The sequence below is a fragment of the Ischnura elegans genome, chromosome 1, assembly GCF_921293095.1.
Source record: "Ischnura elegans chromosome 1, ioIscEleg1.1, whole genome shotgun sequence".
NCBI lineage: Eukaryota > Metazoa > Arthropoda > Insecta > Odonata > Coenagrionidae > Ischnura > Ischnura elegans.
The window spans coordinates 4988502-5003952 of record NC_060246.1 but is presented as its reverse complement, the minus strand read 5'-3'; the positions used below and the strand labels follow the sequence as shown (position 1 = coordinate 5003952).

Here is a 15451-nt window from a genome sequence, read left to right as displayed (position 1 = left end):
TGGTAAATGGTGGATAAAATCATGGCGTTTGTCATTAACGTACACAGTTTAAAGTCTGGTGATAGGAGTCACGCATTACGTTGCTTAAATGACACTTATTCTGTTTCGATTAATGATAGTTCAAACTATTTGCTAGTACAGTGGAACCTGTTTAGTACGTTTCTGAAGGGACCACAAAAAATGAACGTACTAACCAGGAAAACGTGCTAACGAGGAAAGTAAATAATAGCAGTCGGGGTAATTGCAATCTGTGGAAAAGTCGTCATAATTACAATTACTATCGGTAGTTTTCGTAGGATCGCCTTCCTGAACTCTTTTCACCTTTAAAATCACGAAAATGAGCGCTACATTGAAAAACAATACCACGTGAATAAAAATCACAATGTTTCATAGGTTTCCCGAGGACAATTACATGAAAACGGCGTCTATCTCCCGTGATTTATCCTATATAAATTTATAGAAAGAGGAAAGTAAAGCTAAGTCATTTCTTCTTTCTCACAGCATACTCGGAGAATATAACAACAACGCTGATTATGTCCACTGGTTTTTTTTAAACATCATAAAAATGGGACAAAATTGTATTAACCTTAAATTACGGCAACAGCCGTACACATTCGCATCTGGAATAAAACCATATCGATTGTTATATCGATCGATATATCGATTAATAACACGCAAGATTATTATATTACGACGTAATTACAAGAAGATTTTATATTATACAGTTGAAATTTACTTAAGAAATTTGTATAATGTCGTCTGCTTGCGTGTCGAGATAACATATTTTTAAGCTAAGCTTCGCGTGGAGATCCAGAGCATCGTCTGCTCCCGCAGCAGTAGTCAAATATGCTAGACCTAATCTAGGCCATTTAAAAGGAGGCAGTATAATACTAATTGTAGAATGTTATCTCATTTATTTCTACTGTTCCTTGGAAGGAGAAGCAATGCAATGCTTAGCCATAGCCTTGACGTCGAGTTTATGGAGTACGTGCAGTACTGCTGTAGATAAAGTGGGAATTGGATAAGACATTTCTTCGTCATGATAACTCGTGCTATAGCAACAATTGCCCACTCGCGAAATTTGTGCGCAGTGGGCACTCCAGAGGCAACAGAAGGTGAGGAGCTCGAGGTGGGGAAAATTGGGGCTTCTCATTGGCGGCAGTTTTCCATAGTCAGACATTCCTGACATATGGCCGCATTTTATTATTCATCACGTCATAAGAATTGAGAAAAGCATTTGGATAAATCACGGTCGAAGAAAGAGTCGAAGAAAGAGAAGAAGAATGTGGAACGAATGCAAGAGTGTCAATGGCTAATAATAATAAGTTATATCATGAATTCGAAGGTTTACGAAGAAGATACTAGAGAACGAATTGCGGGTTGCGTCACGGCAAGCAATTGAGCGTACTAACCAGGAAAGCGCAATTTTTTCGAACGTACTAACCAAATACTTTTACCTGTATTTTGTTCGGATTGTACCGAGACCGAGAGAAATCGCCGTAGTAAGGAGGAAAACGTACTAACGAGGAACGTACTAACCAAGTTCCACTGTATTCATTCAGTATGGCCTTGCCTCCGGTTTACCTATTTAGTTGTAAGACTTGCAAAGTTATCTGTGTTTATTATTTACTATTTATGCTTCTAGTTATCAAGCTGGCAGTACCTACCGGTGTCAATTGTGCTTTATTTCTGCTTTTTGTGAGCAATTCGATATCATAGTATTTCCTGGGTCTTAATTTTGAGATAATCATGCATTGCTTTGTAGTATTTGACATTTCATTTGGAAAGTGTCGAGGACACTTTCCATTGCAGTGGTTGGCTTTTAATGCGCAAGATAGAAACAAAGAGTGAAAACCAGGGCAAATATGCTGTAAGTGCACACGAAATAGTCCTTAAATCCAAATTAAATTGTAGCAGAAAGATGTATTTGCAATCACGAGTAACATTTCCTGTTGAGTGCGTATATATTTAAGCACACATGAAATATTTTCGATTTGTGGCCAAAGACAACAAACGGATAAATGGAAAGTAAATTTCTTTGAGAAGCAAAGTGACTTACATTAAAATGGTCCTCACAAATTCTACAACAACCTATTTCTGAAGGAATATGCTGTTTCTGTGCAGTGTTGTTCCACTGCCTTCTTCTGTTTGGGTAGTTTGGCACAGCTAAAAAGTACTTTTCTGGTGTTTCATAAGAAGTATATTCACATCTCAGCACACAATAGTATACGTAAGATTTTCTCTCACTCCTTTAAAATTCTCCGTTTTATCTACTATACATTTATACTCGAAATAACGTACATTATAATGTGCTCCTAATATTGCAGATATCATGAGGTTCACACGTCATCAATATGGTGTGGCCCTAGAAATGCGTTTTTGGCATGGAATTCAAGTTGAAACTTCAAACTGCTTTAGTGGCAAAGTTATTCATTGCTCAGTGGTAAAATTTGGTGGGAGCCTTTTTTTACACTCATTGCATTATAAACTGAACAGGTTCAAAGTGAACGATTCATCAAAATGAACAGTTTAACCCACCTCCAATCCCAAGATATAGGACCAAATGATTTTGGCACGGTGCTACATTTAAATGATTGTGTGGAATGCAGCAATGGTTTGACGATTGAAATCCAGCTCTGCTTAGTGTACCCTTAGCCACTTGTATATAGAAGGTGCTGGAGTCGCAAATTCTGTATCCATTGGCATTATAGGGCTGCGACCCCCCTGGTTTTGTTCAAGTTCACCTCACACCTGGAAAACTTTTTAATTCGTCATCCAATTAAAACAGATTCTATAGCACCCTAAATTAGTTTCCATTCAGTGAAAACTTAAAGCAGTGGTGTTAGGTAATGACATTAGAGTTTGGAATGAATTTTTTTACTGTTTTGTGGTGGTTCACGGTGGTAATTTTATACATGTAAGATCTGTAATTCTCATTATATTTTCTAGACTTATGGGTTTGGGAATTTGGAGGACACTTAAAATGTATACACCATAATGGTTTAGTCAAAGCTACACTTTTACTCATTCTATTGTTATTCATGCCAGTTTTTAGTGTGTATGCGTACTTTGTCATGGGGATTATGTAGTACTTTCTGCTTTGCTTGTGTATTTACGGTGCCGTGGGCTCTTTTGTATTCCCTCAGATTACTTGCAAGCTGTTTGCATTTAACATTGCCAAGTCTTCATGGGTGGAAAGGGGCAGGGGACAGCTTCGTGTCAATGATAAAAGTGACCCGGAAAAACATTCAAAGAAGCAATCCAGACTGGTGATGCGGACTCAGGGTAGCCTTCGAGTAGTTTTAAACACAAAGGTATGATATTTTCCCCTTTTACTTTCCTAATTATTTTGATGTGTTAAATTAATCATTTTATGGATTTCTTTTCTAATGTTAATAGACAAACTAAAATCTTTTTCCTGAGAAATATTTGTATTGGCTGAGCTGTTTTAGAATTCCAATTCGTGTATCAGTAAATGTGGTAATTTCTCAGGTGCTTTACATCTCATGTCTCTAACTATGTGAGATGGTCCATCTGTGAGATGTTTCTGCAATTAACTCATTAATCATCCTAAAATAAGATTTATTGGATATATCTACATATCATGGTTTGGGGATGGCCCTCGAGTCAACCCTTCTAGATTATTTCATTACGGACATTCCAACATCCAAGCTGGTGTGTAAGACTCTTAATACTGGCCTCTCAGATCACTTAGGCCTTAATGTATATATTGATTTTGGTAAAGCCACATGCAAACCCTCCCCAACATATTTAACTAAAAGACATTTTCATTATGACTCACAGACTGAATTCACAGTCTAGGGAATTGAAGACCTCTTGATCAATTCTCTCACTTTGCGCTCGATTCTGGCTGTCGGGTCTTTATTTTTGTCGGGTCTTTTTGTCTTCAATTCCCGAGGAAAATCATTGGAAATTAATGCCCTCCGCATCCAGAGCTCCACGCTTATATGGTCTACCAAAAATCCATAAGGAAGGTACACCTTTGAGACCTATTGTAAATACCATTGGTTCGCCGACCTATAAGTTAGCCCGTTATCTCTCAAGAGGCATCCAGGATTTCGTCGGTAGAACAGACTCCTTCATAAATAATTCGGCGCATTTTATAGAGATCCTGAAAGACCTTCGAGTGACCGAAAGAGATATTTTAGTCAGCTTTGATGTCACGTCGCTGTTCACCAAAGTTCCTGTCCCCGATTCAGTGGAAATTTTAAGAACTCTTACAGGTGATGGACTACCAGGAGACTACCCAAACTTGGTAGAATTCTGCCTTAGAAACAATTACTTCCTTTACAACGGGCAAATATATGAACAAAAAAGTGGTGCGGCAATGGGTTCCCCACTTTCACCTGTGATTGCCAATTTATATATGGAGTTTTTCGAGAAGAAGGCACTTGAGACGAGCGAGAAGAAACCATCATGCTGGTTGAGATATGTGGATGATACCTTTGTGATCTGGCCACATGGAAAAGAAAAACTTGAGGAATTCCACATACATCTAAATACAGTACATCCAGACATAAAATTCACAAAAGAACTCGAAGAAGGAGGTTGTCTTCCCTTCTTAGATGTACTGGTTAAAAGAAAAATGGATGGAAGCCTAGGCCATTCAGTGCACAGAAAGAAGACCCACACAGACAGGTATCTGAATTCATCATCGCATCACCACCCACAACAAAAGGCCTGCGTCATTAAAACGCAAACCCACCGAGCCAAAATCGTGTGTGATGCTGAGCATATCAGTGATGAAATGCAACACCTTATGTGGGCACTGAAAGGCAATGGTTATAGTGTCTCTTTCATTAAAAGGGCAATGAAAGAAAAACACCCTCCTCAAGATGACGGCCACAAGGGGAAGAAGCCACTTACATATGCTAAAATTCCATACATCTCCGGGGTCACCGATAGAATCGCCAGAATCCTCCATAAAGGCAACATTAAGACTCGCTTCTGCACCGTGAAGAAGATTCAGAATATCCTACCTTCACCGAAGGATAGCCATCCTCCCCTTCAATCTATGGGAGTGTATGAGGTTCCCTGCTGCTGCGGCAGAAGCTACGTGGGACAGAGCAAGCGTTCAATCTCCCAAAGGCTTAAGGAGCACGAAAGGGCGTTAAAATTACATCAGTGGGACGCATCAGCTGTTGCTGAACATTTTGCCTCCAGCCCTGGGCATAGAATAATGTTTGACGCTACACGGGTGTTAGCGAAGACGGAAGAATACCATCCGCGTCTTATACGTGAATCCATCGAGATTGCGAAAAGACCTAATAACTTTAATAGGGAGGATGGGTATAACCTCAGCCGTATATGGAGAGGGTTCCTAGCACAATATAATGGCCAACGGCTATCGGCTAAAATTCAAATCCGGCACAACAATGAGTAGCGGAAAAAAACATAAATAAGCTCGGGACGAGTATAAATTCCTTCCATTCTCTTGATAACGCTCCCAGTAGGAGGAGTGAAACGTCGAGTTAAAATGTTTTCTACACAGCAATACCCGAAAACCACCAGCAACATAGATAAAAGAAGCTGTGAAAGTCTTCAGACGAAAAGTAAATTTAATGCTTTCTATAATGTTTTTGTAATGTACTTCAATTATGCATTTCCACCCAGAAAGACTAAGCAAAGGAAAACAGACCGTACCCTAAAAATTTACTCTCCAGAGCTCATAGCTATGTCCAATCATGTTCGTACGCTTCACTCTCAAAGGAAATTGAATGATCCAGCCTCACACCAAGCATATCTAAAAGCAAGAAAGGAATTCAAGACCCTACTCTCTGCTACCAGAAAATCTCTAATAGATAATTACATAAAGAACTCTAGTAATGTAATAAAATCAACGTGGGATGTCATTGGGAATCTGACAAGAGCTTCCTCTCAGGAAAGTCACCCGACCTCTATGAAATTCAATGGCTTCAATGCCACAGAGCCTATGAGTATTGCTGACATGTTCAACACTTATTTTTGCAATATTACTTCTCAGCTTACAGCTAACATACCATCACCCAGCACTAGCCAAAGTCATTCACTCCATGCAATGTTTCTCTATCCAACTGATTCCTCTGAGATTATAAAAACAATAAATTCTTTCGACAATAAATTTTCTGCTGGGCTTGATGAAATCCCTATGCCTGTATTAAAAACTGCCTCCAATCTCATTTCTATGCCCTTGGCTGATATTGTCAACTCATCCTTCTCTTCAGGTCAGTTCCCATCAGCTCTAAAATGTTCTCGTGTGCTCCCTGTTCACAAAAAAGGCTCTCGTAGTGAAGCTGATAACTACAGACCAATATCTATTTTGTCAGTTTTCTCCAAGCTATTTGAAAAATTATTTTATACACGACTGCTGGGCTATTTACTATCTTGCAACTCACTCTGTGACAACCAGCATGGTTTTAGACCTGGCAAATCCACTATCTCTGCCTCTTTTGAGCTAGTTGATAACATCTTACTTGGCCTAAATGACAAACTCCTAACTGTAGGAATTTTCTTTGACTTAACTAAGGCCTTTGACCTAATTGATCATAGTATCCTAAAAAACAAGCTCATCACTCTTGGCATCACTGGTCCTGCCCTAAAATGGATTATGTCCTACTTAAGTGACAGACAACAAGTTGTTTGTTATCCATATGGATCCTCAACTATAAAATCTGGTCCCTTGAAACTAACCAGAGGTGTACCTCAAGGATCTCTCCTTGGTCCACTGCTTTTTTTACTTTTTATTAATGACCTTCCGAATCACTTGTCACATGGTAGAACCATTCTTTATGCAGATGACACCTCCACCATTGTCACAGCCAAAAGTGCTCAACATTTGGTGGACATCACTAATTTGACCATTAAGGAAATGCGTCAGTGGTGTAAAAACAACAACCTCATTATTAATGAAGATAAAACTCTCTTCATACAATTCCTCATTAAAAGCTCTAACAAGAGAGTTCTTCTCCCTCATATTAATAATATTAATCACTCCACAAATGTAACTTCAACAAAGTTCCTGGGGTTCCTAATCTCAGATGGCCTCGATTGGTATCCTCATATTCAGGCCATAATCAATAAAATTTCTGTGGGTACTTATATGATCAGGAAATTATCTCCTATTGTGTCATTTGAAACCCTGAAAATGGTTTATTATGCCAAAGTACATGCTCATATTTCCTATGGAATATTGCTTTGGGGAAATTCAACTGCTGCCAAAAAAGCCTTTTCTGCTCAGAAAAAGGCAATTAAGACTATGCATCAAGTTCCTATCCGCACCCCTGGCAAGCCCTTCTTTGCTGCATCAAAATCCTAACACTCCCTTCTCTCTATATCCTGACATGTGCCAACTTTATTAAAGCAAACCTTGATAAATTTCCTTCTAATGCCACCTTCCACCATCACCACACAAGATCAAGTAATAATATACACCACAAGCAGTACTCCAGCTCCCTCTGTTTAAAGGGTCCCAGGCATTCAGCCACTGCTATATTTAACAAAATCCCTGATGAAATAAAAGATTGCACCTCAATTTATGTATTTAAGAACAAGCTGAAACTCCTTCTCTCTAAAAAGTGCTATTACAGCATTTCCGAATATATGGAAGATAATTTGTAATTATGATAATCTCCATGATGCTAGTTGTGACATCTTATTTTGTCCATACTATTGTATTGTACTTATTTATTTCATCAATTCTTATGTATTTAGAAAAATTATTTTTATTGTTTCCATGTAAATTGTAAATCTTGATGACACATCATCATTGTATTTTTATTTGATATTTGTATTAGCTTTTTTATGACGTAGCCATGCAATTGTACTCTTGCCAATCGGTGAAATAAATTATTATTATTATTATTAACAGTTGAAACTCCTCTGTCCCCAGGATCTGTCTCCCTTCAGAAGGGCTGTGACGATTTCATTTTGTATTTTCATTTGATTGTATCCATCACCCTTATGTCATTTTTACAGAGTAAATTCATTATACATGTATTTTTTAATCCATTTCTTAGGCTTTTAATGGAGATGATATATTTCATTTGTTCATTCGTGTTCAATACTTGGTCATTGATAGAACCTGAACTTCTAATTCTACTTAATTAAGTAATTCCTAACCAAAGCCTTGTGATTCATACCCAACTCTTTTCAGTAAATGAGAAGGAATTACCATTCATTTTGTCAGATGAATCATGAATTTTTGTGCATCTTTTATTTAAAATGAATTTTTATTTTCAGATATGGGCTGGTATGTCTGTGGTTCGTGCCAGTCCAAAAAGTATCAGAATGACTGCTATGGATGAGAACCAAATAAAAGTATTTCTTTTAATGGTGAGTCTTATTTTAACATTCTTATATGCTGAAAACATAAAAGGGTACAAAACATATTTAAGTGTATCAGCTGCCATCAAGAATACAATGTACATAGTGTTACTATAATTAATGTAAGTAGATTATAATAAGTGGATAAACTTTAATTTCTGTCGGCTGTATTCATAGTTTCCTTAGTAAGCTACTAATGCCTAAGTAGCGTTCTAAGTAGTAGCATACTAGCAAAATGGTATTCATAGATCGTTAGTAAGGGCTACTAAGCTTAGTATGCTACTATCTTAGTAGCTGGTTCTTAGTCGCCCTCAAGCCTTGTCTAAGGGAGCTACTAAATATGGCGGACCGTTGTGGATGATCGAACTCCGGTTTTATTTGTATACCGTTACAGAGTTTTTACGCAATCGTGCCAAAATGGAATACGAGAATCCATTCTTCAATTAAGGCAGGCAACGTATGTAGTGTAGTTGTTGACAGGAATTGAAAGTTTTTTGTAGCTGCGAGGAAGCTACGACTTGCAGTGAATTTGTGCCTCTAGTGTAAGTGAACACAATTTGTACATTCAATGCACCCCTAAGTGAATTCATTGCATATAGACGATGAAGTAAAGAGTGAAGCGACAAGTGAAGTGATTTGTGAGTGTATGAGCTACGACAAAATAATTTATTTCTTCCATACTGGTTTAATCATTTCGATAAAAGGTATCTACTAGCTTTTGCGAGAGGGGTATGTTCCATATTTGAAGCAGTTGTTCTTTAGGGATACAACAAACGCTTATAAATTTTCATTCCTTTGTACGCTTATAAGTTGTGTTTGATTTTATTACTTATTCTAGTCACTTCGTCGTGAGCTTTCGCCAGTGTGTACATTTCACGTATTCGTTGCGCTGTTGTTTTTGTTTTGGTTACGGTACGAGTGATAGTGGGGAGTGAGATTGGAAGTTTGTTGATGTAACAATTTCTGGTTTAAAAGTTTGTTTCAGCCTATTTATTTCATTGTCTAAGTAATGGTAATGTGAAATAGCATCAACTGATTCTAAATCATTAGTGATGAGTGGGAAGTGAGATGTGAAGAATTCTTAGGAACGTCAACGAGTGCAAATTCTTTTGGTGTGTGCAGAGTGATTGGAAAACTGTTTATCATGCTTTACTAGAGTTACGTTATAGTGTTTTGAATTAAGTGTGAGTCAAGCTTTTCATTGAACCAGTTGATTTGGAATGTACTGATTATAAGTGTCATAAAGACAGCTCGTGAAATGTGAAGTGAAATGTTGTGTGCGTTGTAGTGCTATTTGTGATATGATCAGCAAAAAATAAATAAAACAAGTTACGTTAATGCTTTGTTTTTTACATTAACCACCTCTAGTAAACTATATGCCGTATATTTCCGCACGCTGTCAATATTTGAAATATTTAAATGTAGAGAAGCAGATTGTTGTTTCCTTGACTAACATTTTAGGAGTTGCAAACCTATGTTACTAATTGTGTAATATTTCTAAACCTGCTGCATATATGTTACTAATTGCTCGCACGTAGGTGTTTGTAAAGTAATAAATGTGTATCATTCACACATTTATCTTAACGTTATTTTCTTAACGATTCATTTCTGCATTGCAAAATTTTTCGTTTCTACTCCGACATTAAGGTGTATTTCTGCTTTCCGAATACAAATGTGTATAATACTGACTTTGCTAGTTATGTTTTTCCATACTAATCACGCATACACTTATGGAAACAAATATCGGAAGTGCAAACAATATTCAATGAATACGCGGCAGTTTGTACAACAATAACTGCATCTCAAACGTACAATTGCTTCGGTATTACTCATAAATCTACCCTTTCCCAATGGTATTGCAATAATTTTTGTGTACAGCAATCAAAAAATATGTCTGCGATGCGATATCACATCGAATTATCCATTATGAAGTAAAAATTTCAATGCATTTTGCTGAATCAATTTCTTTTGTTTGATAGTTTTACGAATTTTCCGCACCGCGGAGGAGTCAGATGCAGTGTTGCCAAGCGTAGCCTAGCGGGTTGAACCCAAATCGCTACCGAGTATCGGCTGCCGAGCTGGCTAGTAGCATACTAAGTTAGTAGCTCTTAGTAGCTCACGTAATACAATCCATGAATACCATATCTTAGTAGGCGACTAAAAGGTCTTTGTAGCTGACTAAGTTAGTCGCCCTACTAGCATGATTTAGCGGAAATCTATGAATACGGCCGTGTGTATTTAGGGAGTTCCAAGAATAGTAAGGATTAAAAATTTAAGGTACATAGGACATGGAAATAGAATTTTGGGAAGAAGAATGATAATTATTTTTCAATACTCCTGAAGTCTCTGTTATAAATGGAATATCCAATTAAGTTTAACCTTCTTTTGTCAACTTTTTTTTAAACACTTCTCTTGTCTGCTTTGTGTGGTAGGGTTAAAGACGATGTCGTTACTACGTGTTTGTGACTCTAAAAGGTGTGTTAATTACAGGCAAGCCCTGCAGACACAGAACGACTGCTGAACGTGCTGGTATGTCGAGTGGAGGCTCAAAAGCAGTTAGAGGAGGAAGTGAAGGTAGGAGGAAAAGAGCACGACAGAGGTGAACCGGAGACGTGTACAATTGAAATCCCGTCACCTGCCAAGAGGGCTTATGAAGGGAAGAACAGTACAGGTGATGGGGGAGGTGAGGAGACAAAAACTGGTTGTGCTAAAGAGTGCTTAAGTGCTGAGGAGAGTGGCATGGCTGAGGAGAGGCAGCATTCAGACCGTGAAGCATCTACATAGTCTTACGGTGAGCTTCTGTGACCTAATCATCAAATTAGTTCCATCACCAAATCTGTAATGTGCTTGTTTTGTGAAACAATGTTAATTTGCACACATTCTCTTATGATATTCCTATTTTTTTGTCCTGATCAAAAGGTTATAATCACTGGAATATCAACTTGATGCCATTTGATTTCAGAAAACATTAAATGTTTTCCAAGTTAATTGTAAAATAGAAAGTTCACTGGTGACAAAAATGTCATAGAACTCTTGAATGCCGAGATATTCTAGTTTTGGCGTCATTTAGGGTCACTTTTGTGCTGCTAGATGTTGTATTGAGCATAGGCAGATAACAAAAGAAGCACATTGTTGGAATGATTTACAAATAAAATATGATTTTGCCCAAGATAATGGATGATATGTCATGCATTAATATTAGATCCCAATCGAAAAGAGTTGTTTTCATCCTGATAATCAAAAGGATAGTTGTGAAAGAGATTAATTAATGGCACAGTCCAGAGCTAGTATCATCTCAAATGAGTTGAGGTATAACAGAGGGAGTAGGTCAGGTGCTCTAAAGTAATGAAATTTCTTGCTTACTTTGAAGTTTCACTCATAAAATCAGTGGTAATTGATTTGATCTCTAAAATTTGTAGCAAGGGTGATACTGAGAAGAATCTTTTTCGTAATATATTACTGATGTGAATTACTAGGATGCAACAAATGATAAAGTAGAGCAATGAAATATGAAGCAGATATATAGATGGGTCAAAAAGAACCGAACTGCAAAAACGAACTGTTGATTCACTGAAATGAACCGGTTCGAAAATGAATAGTTCTCTAAAACTCCCTGTTCACTGTTCATGTCTGCACTGCACTGCAGCGTTTTTGGTCGTACAGGTAATCTCACCAGGATATATTTTGAACTGTAGCTTACCCCAGCAAGTGCATTGTGGTTACAACTGATTGCAGTTACGATGCAGACCATCCAAGGCCACCGAAGTGCGTCATAGACGACTGAGCCTTTCCCCTTCCTTCTCTACCATTCCCCTCTGTCCACTCAAATGAACAGTTTAACCTTTATCATCCAATTGCGGTCCCAAAAGGGACCACCTAATAATGTTTTTTTTTGTGGCCTTTCAGTCCCTTTAGGGACCACTGAGACACACTTTGTTTAAAATCGGCTCATAATGAGTTTCGTTGCTCAAGAGTTAACTGGAAAGCTGCTTATATTTTGAACCATTTAAATGCCCGGCCATGCAGTGATACATCAGGGATTTAAAGCCGTCCTTTAAACGTTGACTGCTGAACGGTTTGAATGCCCTAATACTTTGAATGGATATTCATTTTTCTGAAGCTGTTCATTTCTTGGAGAACGTTTGTTCCCGAAGAATGTTCATTTTTTGGAGCGGATAGCATGCATTTACGAGAGCAATGTGCATGTTATGCCTAAAAAAACCGCTTTTGCCAGTGCAGTGATTGGTTGTGAGATGGATCACAAAGGCCAAAAATAGTCTATTAACGGAAATTTTCCTTTCTAATAAATATATTTTTAATAAAATTGAGGCAATCGTGTAAAGTGTGCACAATGTTGCATTAATCGACAGCTGCATGCCCACCTGATCCTCGGCTTCATCCCACTGATTGTTTTCACTAGATAGCTTGCTCTTCCCCCATCCATACTGTCATGTGTGAGTGGACCACCATGTTTGACGGTATTCACGTGTTTTTAGCCCGGATTCTTTTCTTCTTCAATTATTTTCAGTCCATCTTTTAAAGTTCTCACTTGTGTCTTCGGATGGGCCATGTTCTGATTACAAATAAAAATAAAACTAATGAAAATGAAACCTGAAGATCCACATGGAAAACACCAACTGGTTTGAAGTCAACCCATCGTGGAAAGTACGGAAACACTCGTACAAGGTGAAGTTTGGAACTGATGCTATCGCGTACAGCATATGCAGAGCATACTGCAGAGGGTGAAGCATGACCATATGACTGTGCCATGAAATTCTTAATTTGGATGGGCAACAAAAGGGCCTGGGTGACACAGGAATTGTTTTTATACTGTTTTTGAAATTCATCAGCTGCCGGCAATGCATTACAAACCCGAGATAGCATTCATTTTTCCTGGATGTCAGGCTTGAAAGGCGGGAATTTTAAAAGCACATACAAATTTATTTTAACGAGAAAAAACGTCTTTTAATGCGTGCCTACTATCTTTAAAAATATTTTAAACTACAAATGTCCGTATAAATAAGGTCCTCTAATGCTAACAATAGGAATACAGTGGAAGCCCCTTATAACGAGTACGGGATATAGCGACAAGCTCGAATTAGCGACAGCTACCCAAGGAACCATTTTAAACCCTACGATTTAAATGTAAAATAAATTTGTATTAGCGATAATGGCTCGATTCCTCTCTTGCGCCATTCGTAATTACGACAGGTTGACTTATTGACCACGTGCCACATCTCTGGAATGCAATGCTTTTAAAACGGCATTTTTTCCGCCAACATCGACGTCTATATGTTCCGTATTCTCCTATTTTTCTTTCCTTAATAAATTTCTCGAGTACACATTTCATTGCTCTTTTGTCATCTCTCTCCCGCGCCTCCGGAGTGAGGTTAAAAATTATTCCGCCCGTCTGCTAGCACCATGGCTGGTAAACGCAAGTCCTTGGATTTAAAAACCAAAATGAGAATTATTGCAGATTGTGAAAGTGGAGAGTGTTCAAAGAGTGAAATAGCGAGGCGATTTGGAATTAATACATCGACATTGTTCACTATTTTAAAGAAAAAAGAACAAATTCGTGCGGCTGTGCTTAAAGAAGGGCGTCCAAGCACCCAAAAACACCTGCGGCCAGGAGAGCATCCGCAGCTAGAAACTGCTCTTTTCTCGTGGTTATGCCAGCAAAGAGCCGCAGGGATTCCTATATTACAGCCCCTGCAATATTTACAACGCGGATGAGACAGGTATATATTTTAACCTTCTCCCGGACAAAACTCTCGCCACTCGAACGGACCCCTGCAAAGGAGGGAAGAAAAGTAAAGACCGCGTAACTGTTCTTTTATGCGCCAATATGGATGGTTCAGATACGTTAAAATCGTTCGTGGTGGGGAAATCCGCCCATCCCCGATGTTTTAAGGGAGTTAAAACTCTCCCTTGCACTTACGAAGCAAATAAAAATGCTTGGATGACGGCTGCTATCTTCACGCAGTGGTTACGAGCATTTGATGCCAGGATTGGTGGAAGGAATAAAAAAGTGCTATTATTCATTGACAATTGCCCAGCCCATCCACCAATAGAACTAAGAAACGTGAAAATTGTGTTATTGCCGCCTAACACCACGAGCGTTCTTCAACCACTAGACCAGGGAGTAATTAAGCTTTTCAAACACAATTTCCGAAGTTTACTGGTGAATTACTTGGTCGCTCGAGTACCTGGACGAAATTTAAAAGAATTGAAGTGGAATGTTTTGGATGCCATGCGGGCAGTATCAATAAGCTGGGAAAAAATACCTCCAGTGCACATATCAGCATGTTTCCGGCATGCTGGATTTATTCGAGAGCAGAATGACGAGGCCATAGAGATTATGGAGGAAGCGCAAAGGGAAAATAATGAACCTGATGGTTGGGTAGAATTCAGGAACATTTTGGCTCTTGTGACATTGATGAGTACATAGCCGTTGATGAATGTGCACCTGTTCGTCAAATGTTAACGGAGGAGGAGTTGATTGCGGCTGGAAGACGGTGTAATTGCTGAAAGTAGTTCCGAATCTGAGGATGAAATGGTGTCTATGCCTTCAGTGGATGAGGTGCGATATGCCATTAAAATAATAACTGACGTTTACCGGGCTAGTGATGCTTCACCGGACGATTTTAATAAACTAAATGAAGTAGAAAGATTTCTGCTCAAAGCAAGTGCGACCAGGAGTCTGAAGCAGACAAAACTTGATTCATTTTTTGTCAGCAAATGAATCTGCGATTGAAAATTTTTGTGTTAGATTTTTAAAAGGCAATGATGTTCTAGAATATTTTTATGTTTATCAAGGCAGTTGTTTTTAGAGTCATTAGAGGAACCTTATTGACCATTTATCTACGGAAGTAACCTAGTCATTTTTCAAAGCTGCCGCGGTTTATTTATTTTATTTTCATGTTTTATTTAAGTCTTCCAACAAGTAGTTGGAGAAGAATATTTATTTTATTATCGCTTTTATGCGTTGTACTGTGTACTTATAAGTACATGAAGTTTTGTGGATGCATATGACAAATGTTTTTAATGTCCTATCAGATGCTATTTTTATTGTTTCCGAGATTAAAATATAATGAAAAAATCCGAAATGATTGATTTAGACGCCCAATAA

At 38.2% G+C, this 15451-nt stretch overlaps 1 protein-coding gene across 4 annotated transcripts in view; it reads left to right on the top strand.

Annotated features, from left to right (window-relative positions):
- The window catches only part of LOC124155037 (ran-binding protein 3), a 58031-nt gene that overhangs the window by 33959 nt on the left and 8621 nt on the right, over nucleotides 1-15451 (top strand). For all 4 annotated transcript variants that reach the window (XM_046528800.1, XM_046528796.1, XM_046528791.1 and 1 more), the window contains exons 9-11: nucleotides 3147-3314; nucleotides 8239-8331; nucleotides 10813-11113. In XM_046528800.1, coding sequence (XP_046384756.1) covers nucleotides 3147-3314; nucleotides 8239-8331; nucleotides 10813-11106 — 555 coding nt within the window. In that variant the 3' untranslated portion in view covers nucleotides 11107-11113. The remainder of the gene's footprint in view (nucleotides 1-3146; nucleotides 3315-8238; nucleotides 8332-10812; nucleotides 11114-15451) is intronic.